This window comes from Cyprinodon tularosa, unplaced genomic scaffold (genome assembly GCF_016077235.1).
Source record: "Cyprinodon tularosa strain WSP-4 unplaced genomic scaffold, ASM1607723v1 ctg45, whole genome shotgun sequence".
NCBI lineage: Eukaryota > Metazoa > Chordata > Actinopteri > Cyprinodontiformes > Cyprinodontidae > Cyprinodon > Cyprinodon tularosa.
Genome location: NW_024039174.1, coordinates 307,845 through 331,229, shown reverse-complemented (window position 1 = coordinate 331,229; position 23,385 = coordinate 307,845). Strand labels below are relative to the sequence as shown.

Below are 23,385 nucleotides of genomic sequence, written 5' to 3'. Positions count from 1 at the left end.
ATGAGACATTAATGTGCTCTTAGGATAATTTTTGTAGGACACTTAAAATGCATGGTGGTTCTCAGGAATCCTACAGCCTAAGTACTTTTGCTCACTGGTGGATATCAATTAACTGTCTTAGATATTTAACCTTCATGTCAGGTTTTTTCTTTTAAATGCATTACTGACTTCAGTTCTAGTAATCTGGTATGGGTGTGGTGGTTGATTGAGCCAGGTGGGGTTAGAAAGTCTTTAAAAACAGACCTGTTTTGTTTTTTTAAACTTGGAAAGGTTTATGCATGACATGCCACAGACAGCCATCATTTACATCGTCCTGGCTGGATAATGACTTTTATATTTTGCATCCATGGAAAAATAACCAGGATAATGATGCATTTGAAATTGTTCAAACTGCAGCATTTGTGTGTTACCAAGTATCCATAACAACCATCAGATTCCACCTGCATACCAACCTGGTGCCTGAAAAATAATTTCCTGTCCTGAGATCACAAACAAAAACATGAGTTTGCCCCATGCAACATCACAAGGACAGTGCTATATTAAGGGAAATTCAAACTCCAGGGTTGTTGGACTTGAACACTAAATGATTATGTAAAAAAGGGAATTGGATGCTTACAGGGAGGTATGTGGTGGGTCACTGATTTTTTTTTTTTTTAGGCATCTGAGCCTTTCCCTTGTCATTGGGTCTTTCACCAGGAACAGATGGCCAAATTAAATTTAAACGGCTCACCAGACACTAAACAAGCTTTTAAGGCCAAATTCCTTTCGACATGGGCTGAAGACCAAGACGATTTTAAACAAAAGAGGAATAGTCCGTCTAACTCTATGCTCTTTAAAATCTCATAGGAGGCATGCTTGGTGCAGGCCTGCTGTTAAGTAATGACAATTATTTGGATTTGGTTAAAAACTGTTGTTTTTTTTATCCCCTACTGAATAAATTACCCTTAATATTGGATTTCCCTATCATTTTCCATATACTACTAAAATAACAATTAATTTAGTTCAAAATAACCTTAAACAGGACTGCCAACAAAGAAAGAAGGAACTTTGCAACAGAACAAATGCTGGTTTCTTACAGTGAATTCTTGATTCATTAAATTATCTCAAAGCTAAAGCTTTTTATGTAATGAGGCAAAGTTTTCTTCCTTTAACTGATGCATTGAATTTATCTGAAAAGGAGAAACTCACAAGCTTCTTCACACTCCTGCAGCACTCCCTTGTCTTTTATCAACGTCCTGTATACCCAAGGTGTGTCATCCCAAAGTTCACTTGGCAATTACTTTTTTCTGTGGGAAGACATGAGGAAGTTTCCTTCTTGTGTGCTTTTCCTGAAGCACATCAATGTAAAGCTGCTGCAAAAAACAGATCTAGAAGTGCAAATGTCTTAAGGTAAATCTATTTCCCTTAAAAAGATTTGATAGTATGCACTTGACATAAAAAATTTGTTGTTTCCTCTTTTTTTTTTAGCATAAATCCTTTTATCCATCTGTAAATTGCCTTGACTTCTCAAATCAAGGAAAAATCTGCTTGTTTCACAAAAAAATAGTAAAAATAAGACAACACACAGTTTCACACTTTTATGTTAAGTGATTTCAATGAAAATAAGTCAGATAAAGCTACATCAAAACTAAAAAAAACAATCAGAGGCTAAGATAATTAGTGAAAACATTTGTTTTTGTCGAAGTTTGTTTCCCTAAATTATGTAAAATTATACTTTCTTAAAATATTCTGGCTAAAATTAGGAACAAATGAGTTGGTTTTCAGGCATAAAATCATTTTTTCTTTAGTCTCATTAGAATCTACTAGAATAAAATTTATAAGTTAAATCATCCCCTAAAAGAAAAAAAACAAACAAACATGTGAACCAGGTTTGTAGCAGAGGGGTGGCAGTAACACACAGTCTGATGTTTCATTGAGCATCCACGACCATGACGAACACAAATAGTCCAGCTGAGGGGAGGAGGTCACCATTCTTGTTGAGCAGAGGCACGTGTCTGTATCCTGTGTGGGTGGGAGCATAAAGAAGATCAGGAATGAGAGGAGCCGTTTGTGTAGAGTCTAAAATGAGATCTATGTTTCTTCCCTCACAAAAAAGGCTAACAGAGAGCAAACAGCCCCAATGTATTTCATGCAACTAACCAACCCAAATAGTTATCTTTTGAATTACAAAATGTACATAGATTTTTTTTCTTTTTTTAGTTTTTGGCTCCAATATAAAATATTTCCCGAATATTGGAGACTTGAAATTACTAGAAAGGGGGAAAATATACATACCCATTTGTAAGCTGTTGAATGGAATAGTGTATTGGCCGATGAACTCGTTGCCAGATGTGGAGTCGTGGTCCTCAATGAGAAAGCGAACCAGTGCCAGCTCCGGCACGTACACTTCAAACTGGAAGAGCTCATTCCAGGCTGGGTTAAAACCTTCAAACAAAGCCAGAAATATGTTATAAGCAGCATCTCGCATCTCTGATTAAAGCAAAAATAAAAAAAAATAGAGAAGAAAGCTAAATGTTACCATTGTTATCAACAGGACTGGTCTTCTGTTCTGCTACGTCGGCTGGTACTCCGTAGATCTCCACTGTAACAAATGGATCCACAATGGAGCTTTTCTTCTTGTTGACTTTGGGAAGCTGCTGGGCTGATATGACCTGGTGGCAGATGCAAACGTATTATGGTTGAATAGGTTCCCTCATGAACATAACTCATCATCCTGCCCCCGGTGGCCTCACCATGACATGCAGCGTCTTGTGCTGCAGCCATTCTCCCCGGGTCAGGGTGATCGGATCGAACTCAGTGGAAACGTCCCTCATGTAAGCCGGCTTGAGAACGTAGCCGCTCTTGCCGTTGACCACGAACCTACCCTGGTTTATGTCCATCTCTTTGCAGGATGTCTGGAAGTTCAAGGCGACTGAAGCGCATCAAGAAGGAGAATGAAGAAATGTAAACGAGGGCCCGTTTCCCATCAGAACCTGATGATATCCGCTAAAACACAAAACAAAAAAACCCCAAAACAACTGGATTTGTACCAATTTGGCAGCCTGCGTTCCACAGCGGCAATGGGTTGTAGTTTGAAGAGTCAGTCCTTGAGCCTGCAGGATAAATGCGGCTCAGTTTCTCCACGTTATGTCGGATGTAGGCGTTTGCTGCAAAAACAAAAAAAGGGACCGTTTTTTTAGTTTCTTGCAAAAGTACCCTTACAGGCTGAACTCTTTCACAAACAGGTTTTATATCCAGGATAGTCCTGCATTTAGCTCTATAAATATTCCCATCAGATCTGACCCGAATTCAAATCTCTACTACAGTTTTCCCACACCATTATGCACCCACTACCATGTTTCAATGTGGTGATCTCCATGTTCTCATAGAAAATTTTGAGCCGTTTAGACTGAGATAAAATTAAATTTGACCTTAGGTGGACAAAATGTGTGGCAAATTGGTAGAACTGGGTTTTATTTAGAGCCATTAGTGTAAAAGGGGCTAAACAAGGAACAAATACAAATCTTGTGCCCTTTTGTGTTGCTCTCACATAAAATTGTGTAAATCAGAATTGTAAAATAGTGTTTCTTACAGAAAGAAATGTGTGGAAAGTTCAAAACAGGTATGAATACCTCTGCATGGTGAACCAGGACTCTAAGCAACAGTTAAAAATGCTCAGGCTGATTTCCTTACCCGAGTCCTCAGCCAGATTCATGGCTTTTCCCTCCTTAAAGGAAGACATCTCATAAAAGCCCAGGTTTTTTCTGGCGTCTTCAAAGCCATGGAAATGGACGCTCTTACAGTAGATCACCATGTTGGACAGCTCCTTTGCTAGTTTGAGCTTTTTCTTTTAAAACAAAAATAAAAACGTTAGACATTCATCAAAAAATATAGGGTGACTCATCAATACACCGCTGATGTACCCCCCCTCACCTTGCTCTTCTTTTCCTCTGGTTCTTTCTCAGCCTCATTGCCAGACTCTTCTTCTTCTGTCACATCGGTATCCTCGTCCTCTGGAGAAACATCAGCAAAGCTGGCTTCCAGTTTGTTTAACCTCTTCCCTTTAATCAGGAACTTCCCTTTCAGCTCCTGTAGAAGAGCACACCTCATTATGACACCGTGGAGCTGAAACCTTTTACCATCAAAGCCCTAAACCAGCTGAACTGATGTCAACCAACCTCAGGCGATGGGAAGTTGGTGGGCATGCTGTCACCCAGGGGAGTGGTGACGAGCGCGCTCCCCAGGATGGAGGTCATATGCTTGGCCATGACCGACTGCTGCTCTACGCTACAGTGGTTCTCCAAGGAAAGAATTACTGGATAGTCGGATGTCTTGGAGGACGACAGGAGGGAAAAAAAAAAAAGAAAGTGTCACAATAGACAATTCACAAGATGCTGCCAAAGATTACAAATAAACCACACCTTGAAGGCATACTCCTTTATTGCTTTGATGACATCTTTGAAGAGGATCTTCGAGGTTAGGGTGTAACCGTGGTAGATCACTGGCTCGTTGTCCGATCCATCCCAGCAGTCCAGCTCCACACAGCGGCAGCCCTTCATCAGAGCCCTGAAGAATCAACAAACCATCTTTAAAAACTCACTACGGCACCTTTCAGCATTACAACCACAAGCTTCACTCATCACAGCAGATAAGAGGGTTGTTTTAGCTAAGCGAGAGCCAGAAACATCCACAGCTCAGGAGGGGGACGTCTATTTACACCATAACCAATAAGAAGGCTCTCGAAAAATCCGCTAGAAAAATTAGCTGTTTGCAGGGAAATGAAAAGATGTGAAATAAGGAGCTCAGGATGGCTGAAGGAAACTTTTTGGTTTTGGTTTGCAAAGTGCTGCATGTTGCAGAAAATTAAAGCTCTGCAATAAATGTAAAACATAAAAAGGAGGGAAAACAGTTATTTAGCAACCATTACAAATAACTTTTTTTTATCATTGTAGGTGGTGAGATGACACATATACCATCCAAAATGCCTTTGGTGCTTCAAATTCAAAGTCAGAGCGCACCATCTTTAATCAGATTTAGCTGATTAATAATCTGATCAGACTGATACCTAAATTTCCTATTTTATCTTCATTCTGGCAACATCAACAGATAAACCAGCTGCTGTCTTTCCTTTTCTTTTGTCTGTTTCAATCTTCTAAGGTTGAGGGAATCTTCTAAGGGAAGCTGGCCAGAGATCATGACACAATGCATGAAGAATGGAGGGGAGAGATTCTAAATAGTTCAAAGTAAAGTATTGATGCATATTTGTATGCCTCAGGCAGAATTCAACAGTCAGTGTTCTGTAGCAAGACTTAAACCCTGATGTCAGACGCCCTGAGTAGAATTAGATGGAGAGACACCCAACCTGCAGCTGTAGCAACCACTAAAACCATTTAATGAATTGTTGAATAAGTGGCGCTGAATACTCAGACTGGTATTTGTAAAAGATTTAAAAGGTATGAAGAAACTATTTTGTAATGTTCTGAATTCATTCTTTAACATTTCAGGGTGCTTTCTGCAAAAACAGTAATTATTATCATCCAGTCTCCCCTACCACATCTCTCCAGGATATAGAGGTAAGTCCCAGCAAAACCTGGATAAACATCTGCGGACTAAGCTGATGTTAATCAGCTCACGCCGTCCTCCACGCAGAAGACAGAGGATGAGTTTGTTACCTGATGTAAGCCTCTGTGCTGCTAGGTCCTTTCAGTTGATCCTCCATTAGGTAGGTGTTGTGCGAGGAGGAGATGAAATAATGGTTGAGGGGCTGCTGCATGTCATGATGCAGCACCTTGTGATCTGGATTGAGGAGCATGGCATCTGGATTATGGAGGTACATGAGGAAGCCATCTTTGGACAGCAGCTCTTTGGCCTTGGCTAAAAGGGAGCAAAAGCAATAAAAGTTATTACAGAATAATTTCTGATGTTATAAATAGGTAATTATCAATATGAACAAAATGCTAGAACATATAAAGATATGAATATATGCTATGTGACAACCACTGCTACTAGGTTTTCATTATTGGTACTCAGAAGAAACTTTGGTATCAACCATTTACTGTATTGCAGAGATAGTAGTTTACAGTCCAAAACAACCAGGAGTAAAATTCTTTCTCTGTCCGTTTCCCTCTCCTTTAACCCCAGCTGGCTTTGGCAACTTCCTGTTAAAAGGAAGTTTTCCTCTCCACTGTCGCTACCAGCATGGTTGGTGTGAGGGATTGGCTTTGAGTCAATGAGTTGATGTAATCAACTGGTTTTTCTTTAAAAAAGCAATCTGATTGTTTGATCTGGCTGAATTATCTCTGTAAAGTGCCTTGAGATGACATGTCTGTGAATTGGCGTTATTTAAATAAACTGAATAGAATTAGAATAATGAATAAAGCTTTGCGTTATACAGAAAGGTTTTTGAAAGTAAGGGAGGTTGAGAACATTGCAAGGACCAAGAAGAAAAGCTAGTTCTAACAAATTTACCTCTGTAAATCAGAGTGTTAATCTGGGGATTAAATCTGACCTACTGAACCCATATCAAAGTTCAAGTTTAGAGTAAAAAAAAAAAAAAAAAAAAACCCAAACAAAATAGTGGAATATACTAATTTCTGTGCTCGGTAACAACTTCCCAGCTTTTAGCATTAAAAGCTGTTAGCTTTTAATGCTAACCTTTAGTGTTTGAATACCTTATGTATTCAAACACTAAAGGAGGATGTTCTTTTCCTAAACATTAAATATATTTAACTATGCACATGTTGGGTACGAAGAGGACATGATTTGTGTAAGCCATTTGTTATTTATAAACAAATATAAAAATCTAAAATGTAACTTGGCCTATAGCGTAACAATGTATTTATGAATAAGGGATTGAATATTTTAGATCAAAGTTAAAAACCCATTTCTTTAGAACTACCTTTGGATGGTAAAGCTAAAATCTTAACTAAGGTATCATTCAACTAATTTTGTGATCCAGCTGTTTTATTTGCTTTCTTCTTGCTTTTAAATTTTTTTTTTCATTCATGTAAAACACTTTGAATTGTCTTTGTAGTGGTAAAATGGTCTCTTGCCTTACAAGTAGAGACCATTTTACCATATAAATCATTGTTGGTGCAAAATTAATTTAATGTTTTCTTTCAGATTTTAGTTTCTTCTCTTATATATATATATTTTTTTTTTTGCTTACAAAAGTAACTTACTCAAAGTTTAACTTTTACATTTTTTCAGTAACATTTTCATTGAAGCGACTATACTTTTACTTAAGTCTTTTTTTGCACTTCATATCACAAAGTGCTGTACAGGACAGGACTGAGCTGCTGATGTGACAAGTCAATCATTTGGGGGTACCTGGCGCCGCCCCCCTCTGACACTTTTATAGCTCTGCCCCTGGTAACAATCTTTCCAAATTTTAATTTTATCTGAGTGAAAATGGAGTGCAAAATAAAACCCTTCCAGTCAAGATGCAGACGTGTCTTTAGGATAAAGAGAAAAATAAAAATTCATCCTCATGCAGTTACATTGAAGCCCTTGTATTGATAAACCCTTATATAATGTTTGTTTATGTCCATAAATCTGTCATTCTGTTATTTCTATACACTTTTTAAGGTCCACATTTGTGTGACCACTTTTGCTATAATCTTTTGTTGCCACAATTTCGCCAATGTGGGTCATTTTCTATTCTATGTACTCAAGAATGTAATCAGGCTGCACCTGTTTTTTAAAGTGCCAGAGCTCCAGCCCTTAACTGACCTTGTTCATCTGGCTCGTTCTTCTCAATGATCTGCTTGGCATCAGCTAGGGTGGCTTTCTCTCTCTGCTCCTTCATCAGGAACTCCACCAGGTTTTGGGCACTCATGAAGCCCGTGGTTTTGGCGAACTCCCCATAGATGACGTCGATCTCCTCCCGATGGGTCAACAGATCGTAAAAATGCTCGATCTCCGCTCCAGCGAGGTATCCCGAATTGGATTTGTCACATTGCTGTTATTGTGGAAACAGAGTTCACAGGTGTTTAATAATATGCATCAGTTAGCACTGTTATTTTGAAAGATAAGAATCTATAAAAATTTAAAAAAGCAGCAAATAACATGAGGAAAAAACATACAAACATTTTATATATTAAAAATGTCTTAATTTTGCCTTTATCCAGAAAGCAAACCCCCAAATTTCCTTTGATATGATTCCTTTGAAAGCTTATCTGTGTTAAAGTGCAGAAATTCAAAATGTGCTTCTTTTATTTATTAATTCATTAAAAGAACCCAGAATTAGTTACGGTTTTGTCATTTCAATGAAAGTTTTCCAAAGCTAAAAAATGGGCAACATCTTGCTGGAAAAAAAACTTCTCTTTATTTTCAACTGACATTTTAATGAAACAGCCTTCATTACTGTTATTCAGTGTAAAATATCCTAATGTAACTCTTCCCATTAATGTATGGGTTACGTCACTAAGTGAAGAGTTGTATAGTTGTTGTTGTTGTTTTTTCTTCACTTACTTCCACAACACACAGTATCTATTTCTACCATAAGGAGCAGGAAGAGCCATTTATCTGACCACATTCCCAGTTGCTGACGATCCCTCCTACTTAGAAGCATGTTGTTGTTTTTTTTAAACCATTCCATAATTTCTCTCACATGCAGAGTATTTTGAAAAAGCTTTCACAACTTTTGAATGTTTCCACAAATGTCCTCTGTCTTTTTCTTTGACACGAAAGCCCAACAAAACACTCAAAGTCGTGCATAATTGTGAAGCGGAGGAATGTGAAAAATGGAGTTGGGCTTTGGTATGCAGCCCCATTTCCTCTGGTATCCCTACACACCTACCAAAACATGGCTTTAGTCAAAGACAGGAGAATATGGGGTGAGATAACTGTCATAAAAAAAAAGGATTCTTAGGTTTCTGAATTTGTAAATGTAAGTAAATAACCTTGAAGAGATGTTAGACTTAAATTTTTTCACATGTTGCATCGGAATCACAACTTTGCAGCAATATAGGTATAAATCCCAAATTTATTACCGGTAGTATGAATTTACAACCTCTGATGAAGCAGTAAGAAAGCCTCACCAGCTGGTGGCAGTGAGGAGTTTTGCAGCTAACTAGCTTTTTAAAAACAAGGCAAAAACAAACCATTGATCGAATATAAGGCAGTGCATGCGCTGAAAACACAATTTCAGCAAAAAAAATGTGATTAGTGGTTTTGTTTTCTTCCTCTTCTTGTTTAATGGTGGTTGCAGAGCAGATACATTACTGGCACCAATTGGTAAGGAGTGTAAAAGTCAACTTTGTACCCTTTAATTTGATATTCATACTTCTATTGTTAGAAAGTTGTGACTTCTAAACCTATTCGCCCACACGGTGTGACTTTTATTTAACAGCTGGCAACGAGGAACAAATAAACATCCATCTTTCATTTTTCCCCCTTAGTCCTGTCAGGGTCACCGTGCAGCCCACAAATAAAAAATCTTGAAATATATTGACGTTGATTGACTTAAATCTACAAATTCAGACACCTATGCAAACATTTTTATTGACTTATCTTCCCACCATAAGGGATGCATCGAACAGAGAGACAGTCAAGGGTAAACTAGTAAAAGGTACTAATAATGTGTAGCAATCAGGTTTAGTTTTACACATTATCTTGCATTTTTGAATGCACAAATACTGAGAATTCAGCAAGTTTAAATCAAGAGGGCCGCAGTAACAGCTGGGAGAACAACCAGACCTCCACTTGCCTTTCTGAAAAGTAGGGATGTCCAGATATGGCCTTTTTATTTCCAATATGATATTATTATTGTTTCTTTTGAGTTCTGACGGTACTGGTATGGGCTAGATATGATATAAACACAAATCATACATTCTTTTATTACTTGGTTTAAAGTGCTGAATATTAGCAAAGGTTTGAATAAATAAATAGTTTAAATAAATAGTTACATTAACTTTTAAAGGAAGTAGGGTATTTATATAAACATGCTAATATAGGGGATTTTAGATGCAGGCTGATTTAATGCCATGTAATTTTCCCTGATATTGGATTGAAGTCAATATTGGACATGAACAAAAAGTCTAAGGAGGCAAGTCATAGTTTCAAAACCCTAAACAAGAATAAAAACAAGGTATTCTGGCCATACTAGACCAATTCCAGAATGAACTGTCTGCCCTACAGGCTGATTGTTTGTGGTCATAATCAGAAATTTGTTCCACACAAATTAAGATTCTTATTCAAGCTAACACTTGCAAGATTATGATGTTTTCCTTTCACATCACAATCCTATGCTATTGATTCACTTACAATAATGTTTGAGTTGTTCAAAGAAAAAAAATTTAAATAAATGAATAAAACACATGGCACTATATATACTTTTTTAAAAGGGACTTTTCTTCCCCACTTTTGGTTTTCAGAGTTTGCGTTTTGATCCATCTGATGACATTATCTCCCATATATAAACACATATATGTGTTTATATATATATGTGTTTTTACATTTGATTCTGGTCTATTGTCCGGATTAGACAAACCATTAATCTGTACAATATTCTTTGAGTTTATAGTCAACACCATTTAAAGCTAATTAAAGATGTTTCTCATTATTTGCAATAGAAGGCTAAGAGTCAGATGTTGCAATGGAGCCCAGACCCACAGACAGTTGCATCATTGTTTGGGGATGATTGCAACATGTCACAAATACAATGCATTTTACTGTTAATAATAATAATAATAACAGAATTGTTTTTTTATTATTATTATTATAAGATTAAAGTGCTATTTATCACTCTTGATTAGTTGATAATTAAATGTCTGCCTCTATAACTAGGCCTTAAATGCAGATTTGAAAGTTTCAAATTCATATGAAAAATTCAGTGAGATGGAACGAATGGAAAAATCAACTTTAATGGATCTAACAATATAGCTGCATCATTTTTATTCAAATATGTAATTTTTTTCTATTAACTTAAGCCAAAATTTTAAACTGCAACTTTTTCCAACCAAAACTGCTGTTTTACATCTATTTCCCCCTGCCACCTGCATATTTATGCTCTGGGGTCCCTATGGACTCACCTCAAAGTCCATAGTCGTAATGTTATATGGAAAAATGCTTACAAGGATGCATTTATCTGCACACAAAACTCTCCCCTTCTGTGTGGCAACAAAACCCCTTTAGGTGTGCTACTCCCACCAAAGGGGCTGGAGGGAAAAATGGAGCGACTGCAATTTTTAAATCTTATTTTTTAAAATTGTGATTATATTGCATTGCATAATTGTCCAGTTGTACTGTTCCGTTTATCCTCCTCAGCAGGTAAGGACAGATGTAATATGAAATATACATATAAACCTTCATTCTCTGCCCTAACCTGAGGAAATTCAATATATTTAGGTAAAAACTGATAAAAACAGTTTAAAAATATAGGCAAAACAAAGTTCTTCCTGTCCATCATGATATAACCTAATATGCGAGTTAAAACAGGTGACCATTTTACATTCTAACCATCTTAGCTGGAAGTGAAATTTTCACTCATTCAGAGCATGTAGGTTTAAACTAATTCCCGAAAACAGTGACATTAATAAAAAAAAAAAAATTTCTCTCTTTTTTTGCCTTTTCTCTGCAGAGTTGGGCATCCAATTATCCAAGATCATGTGTAATCAATTTAACACTTAAGAAAAATAAAATATTGCAAACATCTGCTGGTGCAACCGCCTCCCCTCTTCCCATTGCCACAGTGCATTCTGAAAAATAGGAGTGGAAGTAATTAAACTCAGCTGCATCAAGCAAATCAGAGCGCTCTGATAACTGAGCACATGTAGTTTTCCCATCAGTGCGTAGATTAATATGCAACCCTACGCCGAGTGCTTTGCCAATATTGCATCTTCATGTGGCAGCGGTGAATAATAGCATTTAACCCGCAGCTTTTTAAATGCAATATGACTACTTTAAGATCCAAACTTTCATTAACGACGCATGTGTACACAAAAAATAATGTAGATTAAAATTTGCATTAGATTTTATCATGAAATAACTTGGAAGTTTAGATCCAAAAATCTGCATCACCTTGAAGAGCATCTCTGCGTAGTCATCATCCAACTCGATGTTGATCAGCTGCAGGAACCTCTTCATCTCCGACTGACTCAGTTTATCATCTTTGTCCTTGTCTGCTTTCCTCAGGCAGCTGAAAATCCAGCTGTGAATTTTGCATGTAAGGAGAATACAGCGCAGGGGTTTGCAGGTGAGACCTTGATTTACCGGCTTCAGAAACACAACATGGAGGACTGGGTCAGTAAACTCCAGACTCCTGTTTGAATCAGCTTTATTCTGAATAGGCCCTCATATGCTTGTGTAAGGATACTGCTCTGTAGTCTGCTGACGGTTGAGGTTGTTGATGTTGGAGACGAGTTTTTCCAGGCTTCTCACCCAGCGCCTGGCCTCCTCCTCAGAGCTTGCTATGAGGTCTAGGTTCTTGCGGCGACCCTTAAACAGGATGGTGAAGCAGCGACCCTCCACCTGCTCTTCTGTACTCTTCTTCAAGCCCTCCGACTGACGGCCGAGTCGAACCGCTGAGATGCTGTCGACTGGAACTGAAGACAGCACATAGTTAATCATACATTACTTTATGGTGCATTATCTATGGTTTCATTCCTGCAAAGGACTAATTGTGCCTTCATGCATAAAAATAAGTATGTCCATGCCTCTTTATGCCAGTTTACACTAATGAGGAGCTGGCTTCATAAACATAAAGCTGTCATTATAGATATTGATTTAGTCATAAAGGAAACACCAGTAAGGAGTCACACATATGTACTTATCAGCCAGTGACCACATGAAACCAATTTATGGACATCACAAAACATGACAGGGGCTATTATAGCTCACTCCTCCTCATACATAAAAAAAAAATTACAACCATCTCTTCAGACACACCCACTGGACTCATATGAACGACCCAATTGTTGGTGAGAATACCAAGTTACACAGACTCTGGTTTTACAGCTTTGGGAGCGCAACTTTTCTAAATACCCATCTATACCAAAACATATCAACATTTAAATTGATCTAGCTATTTAATAATGGCAAATAAAATAAAAAACAATCAAGGACTGGACTCACAGGTCTGGCTTGACTTGAAGACTTTCTTAGATTCTCGCCACATGGTCTTACAGTCCTCCTGGAGTTTAAGACAGCGGGTCTTCTTCCAGGATGAGGACAGGACCTTGAGGAGGTCTCCGCCTTGCAAGAGGAACTGGAGGTCCGGATCGCCCTCCATACCTGAAGATAAAGAGATGGATATCAGCTACTAATGAGGGAAATTCAAAGATCAAGTTTTTCAAATTAAAGGGGAACACCGTCTTTTTTACATTGGGCCCTTGATTTTATGTTATTACATCATGTTCTACTCACCCATATGAGTTTTGTGACATCATACACACTCCGCTTTGTTTAAAAAAAGTATAAATATAAAAAAATATAACCACAGATGTCTGGGGGACAGCGATTCGCCAACATGTTATGAATGCTGGCGTACCATAAAGAATAAATTATGAACAGTTTAGTTTGTGCCTTCAAGTCGTTGCCCGTAGGAAGACATTACTTGGATATAACCTAACCGAATATCTTCAGAACAGCTCCTAATGACACAAAACTCATATGGGTGAGTAGAACATGATGTAATAACATAAAATCAAGGGTCCAAAACAGTGTTCCCCTTTAAGGGATTTTAAAAATTCAAAAATTTGCTGTTAAGTCATTTCTATGGATTATATCTAGAAAGTCTCTCATTTGTCACTGTTTTCCATTCAGCAGACTGAAGGATGGCTACCTCACTCTGCTCACATCTTCCAAGAATTAATACAATTGTCTCAGTTGCAAAAAACAAAACACAAACACTGTTAAAGTCATGGATCTAACTTTAACTATTAGTGATAATATTTTAACAGCAGTAGGGTTAATTTTTGCTTTGAAACATTTTTTTTTTTTTTTTTTTTTTACTTAGGTTCTCAATAATAAGCTATGGACCCATTCCTTACAGCAGACATCAACACCACTTCAGGACTGAATACCATTTTGAAGAAAACACGTGTGAGTTAATTCAAACCATCAGCCCATTCATGCTGCCTGCCTTCCCTGCAGGCATCTCCAACTAAACCAAACTCAGAGATACTTTCTGAACGCACAGAACCATCGGATTAAGTAAAGACACAGCGCTACATAAACCTATAGGCATGCTGTGTAACAACTACGCTTTTTCATGTAACTCCTGGATTAAACCTCTGATCAAACATCTGCTCGTTGCGCAACATACCTAGGAGTTTTGCATTTGTTTGTATCACCTTCTGGCTGGAAGCATTGCGGAGTAATTCCTCAGATTTGCTGAGTTTATGCTGTCTCTGCACGCATGACATGTTGCTCCACGGCTGCCGAGAGGCTTCAGGGGGTTTTATTGAAGCGATCAGCGAGAGAGAAGCGGTGTGAAGGAAAGGGCGTTACCATCTGACCCAAGAGTCTGCCTCTCTGCTCCCAGGACTTCCTCAGACCGTCAGCTGACAGCCATGACCTACTTAAAGCCTGATTTAACGGATACAACTCCACTTGATGAGCTACAACTATTCTACTTTTCATGCAACTAAAACTTCTGTAGAGGGTATTTTAATATGAGAATGTGTGGCTATGAGGCATAAATGCTTGCAGCATTTCTCTAAACAATAATAGGTCAGCGTTACAAATTACCAAGGATACAGTTAAGCAACAAACCCTGCTTGTTAATAATTAAGCGCCATGCAATTAGTAGGAAGTGGCAAACAATAAACATTCACTAACACAACAAAGAGGACAAAATACAACAACGATTGTGATATAAACAAAATATATCTATCTCTGTGTATGTATATATGCAAATATATATATATATATATATATATATATATATATATATATATATATATATATATATATATATATATATATATATATATATCTGTATATATATATCTGTATATATATATATATATATATACACACACACACACAAATACTTGCACTAACATGTTTACAGAAAGCAGTTGTGTGCCACCATCCCAGTGTGATTTAATGAGATATCCTTCATCCTTACTGCCAATAAAAAAAGCCATAACTGCCGTTTTCCCACGTTTTATATCTGCAGCAAACAGTCTGTGATGATAAACTTAAGGCTGCTTGGATATAATCCTACTTCTTTTGTTCAAAGGGAACTTTTTAAAGAAGAAACAAAAAAAATAATAATGAAGAAACAAAATTGTCTGGCTCTTGAAATGTGTCTGACGTTGTACTTAACTTAAACAACTTTACAAATCTGAAATTGCCCCAACTCCATTCCTTAAGAAACTATGGCCTTGAGACTTTAAAGTCCATCCCTGTTCCAACACACCCAAATAAAATGAATGCTTCACTCAGATGAAGGACACACACAATAAGTGGAGGACATGATTCAGCCATTGATTCAAGTACACAGGGAACTAGAGTGTATCTAGAAGTTCAGGGTCAGTATTTCTTAAGAGTTTGAGGATAGTTTGAATAGTTGATTTCCTTTTATTGCATATGTGAATATTTAAAAAGAGACCATTTGAATACTTTTGGTTTCTATTCCGCAAAGACTTAGAAGGAACTCGGCCTAAAACCCACAATAACCAGACATATCAGACTTGTACAGAATATTTTGACGATGACGGATGATAAAATGCGATTAAAAAAACTTTCATTTAATTAATGGAAATGTAACAAAAGGTGTTAGTACAGTTTGTAAAACATAAGAGTGAGTCCAGCTTGAAATCAACATTACCTCTTGGCAATAGGTCACACCCAAGCAAATATGTCTACACTCATCACAGATTGTAATTACATTGTAATTAAAATTACATTTGAAATAACTCAAAAAAGAAGATATATTTCCCTAGGAGGCTAAGGAGCCTCATTAAAATTTAAACTTCAAATATAGCTTAAGCTTTAAATCTCAAATTTGTCCATTCTAAATACTTTGAATTATATGTAGAGCAATTATAATCCACAAATTCCTCAGTGCTGTAAGATTAAATTACCGTACTGATATTGACACTAATTTCAAAGGCCTCTTAGCGCCACCTACTGGAAAAAAGCGGAACCTCGTAGTTTGTGAATAAAAGGGAGACTAAAGGGTTAGACAACCACTAAATGTAAGAAATTAGGAAGACGCAGAGGAATATTATAGGTGGTCAGAAATTCGAATGAAAAATCTAAATAATCTGCAGAAAAGCAGCCTCTCCTTATTCAATCTTCTTCCCTTTGGCGCCATCTCGTGGTCAGACTGTGGTACTTCACGTGCTGTGATTTAACAGCGTTATGACTTTCCTCGCGCCTTTTACGTCATAAAACATTGTAAAAACAAACAGGTTAATAACGCTGGATAACCATAAGAACGTGTGTTTGAATATGGATGACTAGTCAAAGCAAGGACGAGGCTCTGTTTTGGTTTGCCAACACCTGTGTTTGTGCATGTAACAAGGTGTATGGAGGGGCCACACCTTTAGGCTGAAACTGATCTTGAAATGTACCGCAGTAGCTGCAGAAGAACATAGTGTTAGGTCATAAAAATAGTCTTTGTCTTTTTTATTTAAATACACATAATCTCATGTTTAGTATCAGGTGTTTTAGAGTTATAGAAGTAAAAAAAAAGGGTATACACCCAACAGATACAGAACAATAATTAAAAAAAAAAACTTAAAGATAAATAAAATATGAGCCCCACCTGTAATTTTTTTGTCGATTCCATTTGTCTCCATCTCTTCTATCGCTATTTTTCCTCTTTTATGTTTGTTCAGTTTTTCTCCTCATTCGCGCCTCCTTTTCATGAGTAGATGCTCTCTGCTTTTCCTGCGCGCACCTTTGCAGACGGGAAAAGGCAAATCTCTGTAAATCGAGAGGAGCTCGTCTTTGACGCAGCCGCACAAACTGCTAAATGGTTGCACTCTGAATACAGGGCGCTGCTCCAGGCTTCAAACACCGGTTTGACAAGCTTGTCATTCAAGCTGGTTGCTGATGTCACAACAAGGCAGGTTACACCTCAAACTGGCCTGTGCCATCATGTACTGGCTTAAATTACCCTATTGCAAAGAATTATTATTCAGATTTTTATCTTTTTAATCCTTTGTGAAACTGCTTTGGCATAAAAAAGGCACTTTCTTTTCATTATCCTGTTTAAGTGAACTGGAAACCCTCTCCTGGGGCCACTCTGCAACAACAACAACACAAAAAGAATGAATGGGGAGGAAGAAACACCCATAACCTTGAAGGTAAACTGAAAACTTATATCTAATTCCCTGTAAGAGTCCTGGGGCTAGTGTATTTAACACGAACACCTGCCCTTCCTTTGGAAGCAAAGCAAACATGACCAACAAAGACAAGCTGAATGGAGTTATTATAGTTATAAGTTGAGTTGGCTCCTTGCCAGCCCACATAGTTGAAAATGTGTTTTTGAGGATGTTGGTGACATTGAATGGGATGGATCAAGTCTTTACTTCCTATTTCACTAGCAGCATTGCCTTGGCAGGATAATAACGGAGCAATCAGTGGGGTGCAGAGGCTCCAGTGGCTCTCAGCACTTCCCTTTCAGGCCTGGCTTACCCTCAGCGCACTGTCAGCACCACGATGAGTGAGCTTTAATGCAGAGTTGGAGGGAGAGCTTCCGGACAGTAGGCTACTGCACAAGCACCCCCACCCCCCAAACCCCACCAAAAAAATAAATAAAAATTAGGGAAAAAAGCAGGAAACAGAGCACCACATTAATATCCATTACGTTTTTTTTTTATTTCTGATTCATTTTTTTCTGTCCTAACATCATGAATGTTCCGATCAGACTCCTATTGTCCCACATTAGAAAGCAAACAAGCAACTCTTTGAACCCATGCAGTTTGCTTAGCATTGTGAAGTTGAAGAAACCCTCATACAGCTGCTTCAACAAACCCAATCTCATTTGGACATGGTAGATTATACTGTGATAATCATGAGCTTTGATTTCTCCGGTGCATTTAAAACCTTCTATGACTCTGTGGAGGCATCAGCCCACCTCTAAGCTGTTGTCCGCTGGGCCCCTGGCAGAAAGAGACTGAACAAACTGGTGAAAAAGGCCACTTCTGTCCTATCCTGCACTCTGGACTCACTGGAGGAAGTGGATAAGAGGAGGGTTCTGTCCAAGCTTGCATCCACCATGGACAACACCTTCTACCCTCTGCAACAGACTGTAGACGAGCAGAGTAGCTCCTTTAATAAAATACTGTTACACCCTGTTTGCAAAAAGGAGAGATCCCGCAGGTCATTCATCCCTGCTGCAACCAGACTCTACAATGCAACAGAACAATGGCAATAACTTGTGCAATATCGAATGTTGAATTTACTATTGATACCCTGTGCAATAACCTGTTTCTCTATATTTGGCACCCAGTACAATAAATACATACCGGTATATAAATATGAATATCCATCTACATAAATACCCTATAAATATCTATGTAAACACCCTGTGCAATAACACAATACAAAAAAAAAAGCTGTCATATGTGGACGCACTGTACATACTATATATATATATATATATATATATATATATATATATATATATATATATATATATATATATATATATATATATATATATATATAAGCACCTTCTTCTTCTCCATTGACTATTTAGCTGATGTAAAGAGTAAATCTCTGTGAGATCAATAAAGCCAATCAATCAATTTAACCTGATTTGAGAGAAACTCAATAGGACTCAGGTGACAAACAGACCACCATTTGTGAAACCAAATGGTCAACTATCTCACCAGGTAGTCAGCACCACAGGAGCAGCACAGGGGAAGGTACTCTCACCATCCCGCTTTACTCTTTACATCTCTGGCTTCCAGTGCAAAACCCTCCTATCGTCTGCTGGAATAATCAGATGACTTCAGTCACTGGCTGCAAAGATGGACAAGAAGCTGAGTGCTTCAGTGTGTGCAGCTGGATGATGCATATCTTCTATAAATCTGCCACCATCTGCCGGGGTAACAGCATTGAGGCAAATGACTTAAAGAAGCTCAATAAATATATAACGTGTAGCTTTGTTCGATCAACTCCTCTAGAAACTCTGCAGATTATCTATTTCAAAAAGAGGAATTCCTCATAAATTAAGAGCATTGTGAACAATGTTGAGTATCCCCTTCAGAAGATTCTGAAATAAAATCAGATTGTTTTAAGCCAGAGGTTTCTTTGTACCTGCTGTAAGAAAGACGCTGCAGGAGATCATTCCTGCCTTTTTTAGAAACCCCCATAAGAGTTACAATGACATTTGATTCCCCTTTGGGATCAGTAACTCATTTTTAAATTTTTGAACTCAAATGGCAAATTGAAGACAGGAATTCTATTGTTTTGGAACAGTAGAGGGGTTTGACTTCAGAGCTCTACCATTGCTTGATTATCTAAAACATTTTAAAAATAGAATAGAAAACCTCTTTATTGTCCCACACTGGGGAAATGGAGTGGAGCAAAAATATTGAAGAAATATGTGAGGGTAGCTCTACTTTTTCAGAGCTTTTTTCTTGTTTGTTTAAAGGTTTCTGTTCAAAGCGTAACCGATGCCTATCTTGCATATTTACTTCTAAGGTTACGGCTGTTTTATGACATACAGAAAAAGTGTAATACATTCTCTTAATATTCAGTGATATTCACCTCATAATAAATCCAGATGTTCATTACAAAAAGAAGACAAACATGGGAATGAGTGGACGAGTTGAAGTGAACAGTGAGATGTAACAGAGTGCAGCTATAACTTAGATTTTCTCATGTGAACGGTGTAAGTAGGAGAAGTGTTTGGGCCTTTGCTTGTAAAACATGCAAGAACAGGCCCAGTTGTTTCCTTACATACCACTAATGCCATCCATAACTCTGCTGTGCCCCCCCCCCCTCTTCAGTTGTTGACTGAGGTCTCACCCATTGAAAACATTCTTCAATGTTAGCTTTGTTTGTTTTTTTCTCACTGTAGAAATGTGGTTTAAGAATCAATGCTTCTTTGAATTTTGAAGAACAAAATAAGAGTTGTAGAGACTAGGAATCAAACTGGTCCTGGTGTGAATCCCATGAGCTAAGATTATGCAGGGGAAAAGAAAAAAACTTGTCTTTCAGGCCTCATGGATTCAGCTTAAAACTATTAGCTGCTTCTATTCTGTTCACATAATCTTTCGGAACTCTGTGTTCTTATAAAACTGCATATAACAGTTGGTTTTAGTGGTTGTTTTGCTGTTTTAATGTTACGCATGGTTCTATCTACCACGGTTATATCTATCATCCCAAAAAACAAGTTTCGCAGCAAACATGCCTCTGATGAAACGAAGGAAGGTATTCTAGGTATGCTCTTCTGTATTTTTCCTAATTGCTTAATTGCAATTTTCAATGAAAATTCTCAATCTTAGTTGTTTATTCATAATCTGTATCAATATGTTTTCTGTTCTCATCTAATGTGCTTTTCAAATCCTGTAGTTAAAATTCAAACTTTATTGCTTAGCTCCAATGGTTTTACCAATTTTTTGTCAGTTTGTTAGTTAATGAAAATATTAAAGCCAGAATGGTTCCTTAAAGGTTTAAATTATTTCATCTTAAAAACAAAAAATAACTTATCATACGTGTGCAGGTGCTGCTACTGTTTAATATACTGTGTTTTACAAAAAATATTTTACTTGAATATAGAGAAACAGTATTTGGGGTTATAATGATGTTTCTATAGTATTTAAAATCCATATATTTATTTATTTATTATTGATGCTTAATAATAATGGTCAATAATTTAGGTTACAGATCTGTAACAATGGAATCTTACATATGATAATATTGAAATATTAAAGTTGAAAAAAAAACACACTTTTCTGTCTAACCAACTTCAGATTAGCACAACTCAACAACACAATGCTTGGATGATAAAATACATGCTTGGATGTTATTGATATTATTTTGCGGTTTATTTTTGTACAGACAAATGTACACTGATGATTTATGAAACAGCTCGGTAATAAAATATGGATTTCCATTGCTGGATTTCACAACATAAAAGCTCAAAGAAGCAAAAAGCTGGTATTTCTGCTTTGAGTAGCCTGCTGTGGGTTGATGGCATCAATATAAACACACCTAGTTACCTCCTGTCTGTAAACACTGTGGCAGTTATTTGATTGTTGACCATATCAACACATGTCCAGAAGTATTTGAGATCCTTTCCAGTCCTAGTATTCTTATGTGTCTTTTAACTTAATCAAATCCTCCTAAAAACAATGCAGTGTTCTAAAATGTAAGTCTGATTGTTTACTGTAGTCACACAGACAGGGGCGGAGCTAGATGGGGGGCCATGGCCAGGATTAGCTAATCATTGGTCACCCCTTTGGCCACCCATACCATTGTTTCCCTCTAATACAGATGGTGGCAGCAGCAATACTCTCAAGTGGAATATTCAAAGCATTTTATCTTTTTTATGGTTAATTAAACACATCAATATACTAACATCAAAGATTATAGGTACAGAATTAAGGGAGGTTTGATCTCAACTTTAGTAGGGACACTATTGGTTGTAAGTTGAATTGGTCTGATGTCATTGGTCCTACACATTGTGCATGCTCCTATTTTTTATGCTTGACGTGAGCATCAGAGCGCAATTCGTTTAAGGAGAAAGCAGCATTTTTTGCTACATTTATAAGAACTTTATAAGGACTACACACACAAGATACTGTTTATCAATGTTTGAAGCATCAGTGGCTCGGAACAATGTAAAATTGGGACAACCTTACACTTTGAAAAGGGTTACATTTGAACTTACCAGTGACTAAGATGTAAGGTAAATACATGCCTTTTTAACCAAATATAATCTAAATATGTCTGTTATATGTTATATGCAGAGGTAAACAGAAGTTAAACCCACTCTTATTTTTTTAATCTGATATGCTGATATTCTCTGTATTATAAAACAAAACAAAATAACATATTCAAGGGACTGCAAATAGAGTTATTGTATTTAAATGTGCATGGGAACTATAAAAGGAACTGACACTGTGCATTTAAAATATTGTCTTCAATTTACAAGTTGTGAGAAAAGAAGCAACTGCTGCAACAATGCTGTATTGTAAATTATAAACATGTTATTCACATAGAATTATTGGTAGGGACAAGTAGGTCGGGCAAAAAATTTGGTAGGGACATGTCCCTATGGTCCCTATGCAAACCTACGCCCATGTACAGAATTCATGCTCTTTTCAGATCTAGATTTTGTGTTATATGGGGTAAAGAGAAAATCATGCGTCTCTGCAAATCATCTAGGAGTTTTCAGTGAAATCAAAGATAAATAACAATTTAATGAAAGAATGATCAAATAATCAATTTATGTAGATATTAGTGCTTGTAAATATCAATTTTATGCAGAATATTTATTGATGCAAGTAGGTAAGTAATGACAGTGAAAAAGATTTATGCCCGAGAACTCAAAGCTGAGTTTTATCCACTATACCTTTTATCTAGAAATTGCAGATGTTTAAATATATGCGTCTATTTGTTAGCAAAGCCTGTAGGAAAGTATAGTTTGTCTTTATTTAGAAAATATGGATATTTTGCCCGTTAATTTTCCTGTTGGAACAGTGTAGATTGATCGTGAGCTTCTGGTGCCTATCTGCTTTCGCCCCCCCTCAGTGTACATTGGTTATTACCTGGCCACCTTTATAAAAAAAAATGTTCTGGCTACGCCTCTGCATACAGATGTATCTTAATCCAATTTGTGAGATAATTGTACTCAGAAGACCCTGGTCTGTTGGCGTAGTGATGCCACCAGAGATGTGTGTCTGTGTAAAACCTAGTTGTCAGGAGGTAAGATTGTATCTCGATTAAATTATTTTACAAAAAATAAATTAAAATTGTTGTCATGTTCTATTAGTAAGCGATACTTTTAATTTGAAGACCCATTTTTTATGGAAGAAATAAAACTTTATTAAAAAAAAAAAGATAAAACAAAATAATCTTCAACAAAACAAACCCTTTATATGTGTTTCACCCATACTCTTGTGGTCAACTCTTAACAGTTTGAATTTCTAAATAATTCCTGGAAATGTTTTTGCTCTCCACTGACGTAAATGAACTGAAAAGACACGCAGAACATTGGGAACAATAGCGCCATCTGCTGGATACATTTCACTATTGTGAACGATACTGATAGTAATATTATTTTTATTTTTTCAACTTTCCACAACATCTTTTGAGATAGCGTTTTCGGTGCCATACTCCAACATTTCCCTACTTCCTTTTTTTCTTTATCTTTTAGGTTTTTAACTGTAAAGACTTTCCCCCGCTGATGGAGGAGACATCTTGCTTCCTCCTCCTCCTCCTCCTCCCTCTGTAACGTAAAGCGCTGCGTCAGTCGCGCGTAAACTTGTG

General features: G+C 37.1%; 1 protein-coding gene across 3 annotated transcripts; it reads right to left on the bottom strand.

Moving 5' to 3' along the window:
• Window positions 1–1,562: 1,562 nt before the first annotated feature.
• Window positions 1,563–16,777, bottom strand: plcd1b (phospholipase C, delta 1b). 3 transcript variants are annotated; one of them, XM_038300522.1, is made up of 15 exons: window positions 16,700–16,777; window positions 13,054–13,212; window positions 12,296–12,524; window positions 12,001–12,130; window positions 7,711–7,939; window positions 5,652–5,853; window positions 4,401–4,545; window positions 4,158–4,310; window positions 3,913–4,068; window positions 3,673–3,826; window positions 3,030–3,146; window positions 2,733–2,911; window positions 2,519–2,651; window positions 2,275–2,424; window positions 1,563–2,001 (listed from the first exon to the last, which is right to left on the bottom strand). In XM_038300522.1, exons 1-15 carry the CDS (start codon window positions 16,731–16,733, stop codon window positions 1,910–1,912), a joined length of 2,262 nt encoding a protein of 753 aa, XP_038156450.1. In that variant the 5' UTR covers window positions 16,734–16,777; the 3' UTR covers window positions 1,563–1,909. The 3 variants fall into 3 exon arrangements, with proteins under 3 accessions (XP_038156450.1, XP_038156449.1, XP_038156451.1); XM_038300521.1 differs by lacking the exon at window positions 16,700–16,777 and adding an exon at window positions 14,246–14,398; XM_038300523.1 differs by lacking the exon at window positions 16,700–16,777 and adding an exon at window positions 14,274–14,394.
• Between the last annotated feature and the right edge of the window lie 6,608 nt (window positions 16,778–23,385).